Here is a 6,613-nt window from a genome sequence, read left to right on the forward strand (position 1 = left end):
TTGTCTCATGAGTCATAAGAGATCATCTCAGAAGACAGTGGTTGATATATACATCTCCCTCACTTAATTGTTACTAAGCTCTCCTTATAAGAAAAAATACTAAAACTACAAATATATTCCTTATATCGAAGTTTGAGATGCGTTATCTCGTGGGTGTTAATATCATAGGAGGTTAGCCCATCAAGTTCACTTACGAAAATGGGTGTGTTAGAATCCCAGAATCCCTGTAAGTTAGGCCAACTAGTTAAAAAGTATTGAAAGGTAACAAGTTTGTTCCAAACACCAGGTTGGATCATAAACCACAAACCAAAGTCTATGCTCATGTCATCTTTGATCAAAAAGTGAATAGAGCCATCAATCAATATGACGTTGTATTGACGACGATCACTATATGGAACATCTGGCCCTGAAATCTCACGGAACACCTCATTGTCAAAATCAAATGAAAGAAGGCCGCAGTCATCTATCCACGTGATCATCCAGTAATAAGCTCCATTAAGGTAACCAGTTGAATCGGGATAAGTACAGGAGTAATAACCAGAGGTAGTGAGAATTCTGTGATCTTTATGTTTAATAAATCTCCAAGAGCCTTTAGAAGAGGAATAAACCGCTGCATATGCTCGATGAAACGAAGTTTCAAAGATATCATCATAGAACTCGCGAACCCAAATCACCTTGTAGTAACCTGTAAAAGGGTCTAATTCAAACCCGGTAAACCCACCCGATTCCCAGAAAAATGGTTGTAACAGGAAATGGGCGTCAGGGAGGGTGGTTACCCCCCTTGTTGCAGGATTCCACATTCCCATTCTACGATCAGATCCACCACATGCTTTTTTAAATAAAAACACGCCATTCACATGGCCTCCCATAAGATATGTATTAGCAAGAAAACTCGACAGATGATCAGCATTTTCAATTACAGGGGTTCCTTCCGAATTCGAAATTATGTCGACTCTGGGAATGTCATCATGGCTATGAATTAACATTTTCAGTTTATTCTTACTTTCATGATAATTCAACTGTTTACCAATCAACATATGGCTATTAATAAGACTGTACCAATTCTTGCTCGTGCATTTGAATCGCAACAACGGTTTCACAGGTAACCTTTGTAGTATCTCCATCGCCAAATCTTCACCGAAACGACGATCATTCTTAAACCCGGTATACATGTTCCTAATAGATCTTAATAAAAAACATACAGGAGGGGAAGAAAAAAATATATATAGTATTAAATTTTAATGGGAGAGAACTAGTGAATTGGCAGTGATTAGCGGATTGAATTAATGCTTTTATAATTTATTATTGGATAATATATATTTTCATGTTATGTATATAAATTGAATTAAATACTTAAATCACAAATAAATATATTTTTATTAGTGAAATCTTTGAAGATGAGAAGTATTGCATTATAGTACATTTTAATCCAAAATGGAGAAGATGACTTATTTTATACTCCGTAGTAGTTTTTTAGCATTAGTTTCTTTTTCTATTTTTTGTGGTAGAGTATTTTTAAACAACAGATGCAAAACAAAGTGCTTTAGGAATTTGATATTATGTCAAATGCATGCACTTGAATTGCAACATAGACAACCTCCCTTTAATTTCCTTGAGGCCGGTGGCCGTATTATCTTATAAAGAGAGGGGTGAACCACCTATTGCAGAAGCACTTGAATCGCAACAGGCAACATTTCCCTTTCTAAATCTTCAACGAGTCTGCATAATGCTGGTGGCCATATAAATTACACTAGTTTATAAAGTTGGAGGCACCCTATAATTCCTATACTTAACAGATACCAAGTAACTAAGAGAAACTAGAAAACAATACGACTCTACAATAGCTATTTGAGCCATGGCTAAATGTACCGCAATTAAATGGTTAAGCCCAACGCACTTGAAATTAAATTAGTAACTTACAAAAATAGTATAGTTACTTACTTGCAAGTTGCAATATTATGAATTTTACTAGATTTTAACTCATTAAATTATATCAGATGCTCACAGAGGAGTCAAATATGTTGGTCCAGATCCTCATTTACTCGTCCAATTGTTACTAAAGCTCTCCTTGCAATAATAAATTCTACACCTACTTCTCTGGCTCTGATATCGAAATCTAAAATGCCTCATCTCCCCAACCTGAGCATCAGAGGAGACCACCCGAGAATTTCTAGTAAAGAAAATGAGTGCTAGAATCCCAGAAGCCAATGTGAAATTACAGATATTCAAATTTTCTCATGGGGAGAAGGTTTGTTAAATAAAGACATCAAATTCTAGGTTTAAGAATTCAATGCACAGCCTTAAGAGACCTAGCAAGACTAAACTATATATACTCTTCTCGATGTTAATTGTCAATTCAATAGTGTCTTGTATTGGTATATTAACGTACGCAATCCCATTTGGAACAAAAAAACTTGAAGCCATGAATAAATCAAACTCATAAAAGACCGTTTTGATAAACCAAGTTGTCAACACTCAAACAATAGATGCAGCAATTGTGTAAAGCATCAATATTTCAATTGTTTATGGAGGAGGCAAGTATGTCAGGTAAGCTACAATGGTCTGTGTAATTGTTACTAAGCTCTCCTTATAAAAATAAACCATACATACAACCACAAATATCGCCCTGATGTCTTGTCTCATGAGTCATAAGAGATCATCTCAGAAGACAATGGTTGATATATACATCTCCCTCACTTAATTGTTACTAAGCTCTCCTTATAAAAATAAACCATACATACAACCACAAATATCGCCCTGATGTCTTGTCTCATGAGTCATAAGAGATCATCTCAGAAGACAATGGTTGATATATACATCTCCTTGATCACTTAATTGTTACTAAGCTCTCCTTATAATAAAAATACTAAAACTACAAATATATTCCGTATATCGAAGTTTGAGATGCGTTATCTCGTGGGTGTTAATATCATAGGAGGTTAGCCCATCAAGTTTACTTACGAAAATGGGTGTGTTAGAATCCCAGAATCCCTGTAAGATAGGGCAACTAGTTAAAAAGTATTGAAAGGTAACAAGTTTGTTCCAAATACCAGGTTGGATCATAACCCACAAACCAAAGTCTATGCTCTTGTCATCTTTGATCAAAAAGTGAATAGAGCCATCAATCAATATGACGTTGTAGTGACGATTATTACTATATGGAACATCTGGCCCTGAAATCTCACGGAACACCTCATTGTCAAAATCAAATGAAAGAAGGCCGCAGTCAGCTTCCCACCTGATCATCCAGTAATAAGCTCCATTAAGGTAACCAGTTGAATTGGGATAACTACAGGAGTAACAACCAGAGGTAGTGAGAATTCTGTGATCTTTATGTTTAATAAATCTCCAAGAGCCTTTAGAAGAGGAATAAACCGCTGCATATGCTCGATGAAACGAAGAATCACAGTTACCATCAGAGAACTGGCGAACCCAAATCACCTTGTAGTTACCTGTAAAAGGGTCTAATTCAAACCCGGTAAACCCACCCGATTCATTGAAAAATGGTTGTAACAGGAAATGGACGTAAGGGAGGGTGGTTAACCCCCTTGTTGCAGGATTCCAGAATCCCATTCTACGATCAGATCCACCATAGTCTTTTTGAAATAAAAACACGCCATTCACATGGCCTACCATATGAAATGTATTAGCAAGAAAACTCGACAGATGATCAGCATTTTCAATTACAGAGGTTCCTTCCGAATTCGAAATTATGTCCATTCCGGGAATCGCATCATGGCTACGAATTAGCATTTTCAGTTCATTCTTACTTTCATGATAATTCAATTGTTTACCAATAAACATATGGCTATTAATAAGACTGTACCAATTCTTGCTCGTGCATTTGAATCGCAACAATGGTTTCACAGGTAACCTTTGTAGTATCTCCATCGCCAAATCTTCACCGAAACGATGATCATTCTTAAACCGGGTATACATGTTCCTAATAGATCTTAATAAAAAACATACAAGGGGAAGAAAAAATATATATAGTATTAAACTTCAATGGGAGAGAACTAGTGAATTGGCAGTGATTAGCGGATTGAATTAATGCTTTTATAATTTATTATTGGATAATATATATTTTTCATGTTATTTATGTATATAAATTGAATTATATAATTGATAATTTTTATTAGTGAAATCTTTGAAGATGAGAAATGGAGAAGTATTGCCATTATACATTTTAATCCAAAATGGAGAAGATGACTTATTTTAAGTATTTTTTTTCTTTTTCTATTTTTTGTGTTGTAACTTGTATAGGAAGAATAAAAACTAGTAGAGTACTTTTTAAACAAAGTGCTTAATTTAGGAATTTAATAACGCGCAACGACTCAGGCCGGTGGCCGTATTATCAATGCAAGATTATCTAAAACTTCCACAAGAGACGTTGAAGAATCAAATAATAAAATTAGTAAAGGCTAATTATATCGCAGTTTAATTGAAGTTCCATCAAGGAATAATGCAAATTAGGAAATTGGTTGATATTACTTCTTCAAGCTTTATGGGAAATGCTAGACAACTTTTCAAAAATACAAAATCCTACAACAATTCAATAAAATTTTCCTTAAAATACGATATAACCTAAAAGGTCGCTTCATGTTTACTTCCAAGTTTCTTAAACAAAGTTTATTTTAAACATTTTATTTCGCAGCAAATCAACCCTGCCAGCAATGGGGCTTCTCCACTTCGAAAGAAAAGGCACGTCCAGTACTTTCTAATTGAGATGCTACAAAAGAAAAGCCGCTAATATGTAACAGATCTAAAGCAGCGATCACAAAAATATTTGCATTTTTCTCCATGTTGGAATTCGGAGATATGCACAATACCAGAAAACCAAGCAACAAACCATGGCACAAGAGATCAGACAAGAGAAACTTGATATTTGAAACCATGACTGGCATATTATGATCACACCATCTCAATTCTCAGCTCGATGCATTCTTCCGCGCAGCATAAACACGGTAAGCTGCCAGTCCCACAACAGCTACAGCAGCCCCAACTGTGACAGCAATAGAGTTAGAATTGCATGTCGAACAATGAAAGATGACAAAGCATCTGGACATATGATAAAATTTAAAGAAAGCCTGAATATAAAGAGAATTTGTACCCTCCACATGTGAACCATCATACCATCTTCAACCATAAACTACGACAAATCCAAGCAAACCATCCTAGCTGGGTGACAAACCAAAAAGACATGATATTTATTCTACGGGTGCTCGTTCCAATCTACTACTAGATAAATCCCCTAATGACCTCTAACCCCAGCCAGTTGGTACTTTGCTAATACGAAGAGAGTTCGGACTATAAGCTTGATGCTTTTAAACTCTGGAAGGTTGTTTGTAACACAAAACACTTCCTGTACAAAAAAAATCGTCAAATATTCCAAGGAAATATTTTTTGACTTGGATAACAAAGTAGTGGCAACTAATTTATAGGTTAGAATTACATCCCAGTGATTTTCTTTATCTAGAACTACGTTCCAGGTCATTGAAGTCCAAATAATAGCGCAGGGGGTCAAAGTCAATAGCTCTCAAGTGTTCTTCCAATGGAAATGTTTGACATGACGGCAGCAAAGTATAGGTTCTAAATGATCAAGACGCTTGAACCGTCTTGAACATAAATTTCAGCCCTACTAAAACCAAAAGAAACTGCTGTATCATCAACTGTTAACTTCCAAAGATAAGGACATCTTTTTTTTCACAAGAACAAGGAAATATACATGGTGAAACCCATAATAACGTTAGTTCTAATTATTTGTTTTCTGTAACTTGGTAGCCGTAAAAAGTTCTTAAAGGTCCAAAAAGAAATCAAATCAAATTGTTACCTGATACAAACATAAGAGATCGATTGACGAGCCGATGATATTGCTTACGGCTTCTTCCCGCTTCAGTTTCAGGGATGCTCAAATGTGGATGTTCCGCTGCATTAACTATCCTTCGGAACAAATTACTGAAATCCCCAAGCTTCGTGCTGATGGGTATAGGAGCTTCTATCCCTAAATCCTGGCTAACCTATTAAACAAATTCATCACGTAATTAGCAAATATCAAATTATACTAAAAATGTGCACTGCCTAACAACTTAAGATAATACATCATGTAGGTTTAGCCTCTACAGAAGATAAATTACACCAGGAACATGGATATACTCAATCACATGCAGCAGTACTAGCTGAGCTTCACTCTTCAAGAAAATTGTTTTGATATGGTGCAGCAATCACAAAAGTAAACGTCACGCAGGTAAAAGGCATTTCACTAAAAATGTCAGGAGATAAATACATTGAACCTGAATATAAAATTACTACTTGACAAAAAATATATTCAATTCTTGATGGTATGTAGGATAAGGATAGATACCCTGGTAGAATCTTGAATTTCGGTCAAATAAGGCTCCAGATCATCTTTAGCTGCTACAATGAGACAAGGCATCTCATACCCAGTGGCTTCTCCGTGGCTGGCAACATCCACCAGTAAATCTGCTGCTCTCTTCCAAGAAGCTTCATGAGAACTGGACATAAAAGGTATTAAGATGAGCTACTTCGCAAATGCAAGTTAATAAGAGTGAGGAAAATAGCTCTCAGGCACAGAGTCCAATATTTATTTTTAGAA

At 35.7% G+C, this 6,613-nt stretch overlaps 2 protein-coding genes across 2 annotated transcripts in view; both read right to left on the reverse strand.

The window, feature by feature from the left end:
- Positions 1 to 2,974: 2,974 nt before the first annotated feature.
- On the reverse strand, positions 2,975 to 3,939 carry LOC107063532 (putative F-box protein At3g10430). The gene is made up of 2 exons (XM_015315504.1): positions 3,075 to 3,939; positions 2,975 to 2,991 (listed from the first exon to the last, which is right to left on the reverse strand). The coding sequence occupies exons 1-2, from the start codon at positions 3,937 to 3,939 to the stop codon at positions 2,975 to 2,977; spliced, it is 882 nt and encodes a 293-aa protein (XP_015170990.1).
- Positions 3,940 to 4,460: 521 nt separating this feature from the next.
- Positions 4,461 to 6,613, reverse strand: part of LOC102579495 (mitochondrial Rho GTPase 1-like) — a 12,050-nt gene continuing 9,897 nt past the window's right edge. Inside the window, exons 13-15 of the mRNA XM_006361787.2 lie at positions 6,362 to 6,512; positions 5,831 to 6,017; positions 4,461 to 5,002 (exon numbers count right to left, since the gene is read on the reverse strand). Coding sequence (XP_006361849.1) covers positions 4,929 to 5,002; positions 5,831 to 6,017; positions 6,362 to 6,512 — 412 coding nt within the window. The 3' untranslated portion in view covers positions 4,461 to 4,928. The remainder of the gene's footprint in view (positions 5,003 to 5,830; positions 6,018 to 6,361; positions 6,513 to 6,613) is intronic.

The sequence above is a fragment of the Solanum tuberosum genome, unplaced genomic scaffold, assembly GCF_000226075.1.
Source record: "Solanum tuberosum cultivar DM 1-3 516 R44 unplaced genomic scaffold, SolTub_3.0 scf00363, whole genome shotgun sequence".
NCBI classification, from domain to species: Eukaryota; Viridiplantae; Streptophyta; class Magnoliopsida; order Solanales; family Solanaceae; genus Solanum; species Solanum tuberosum.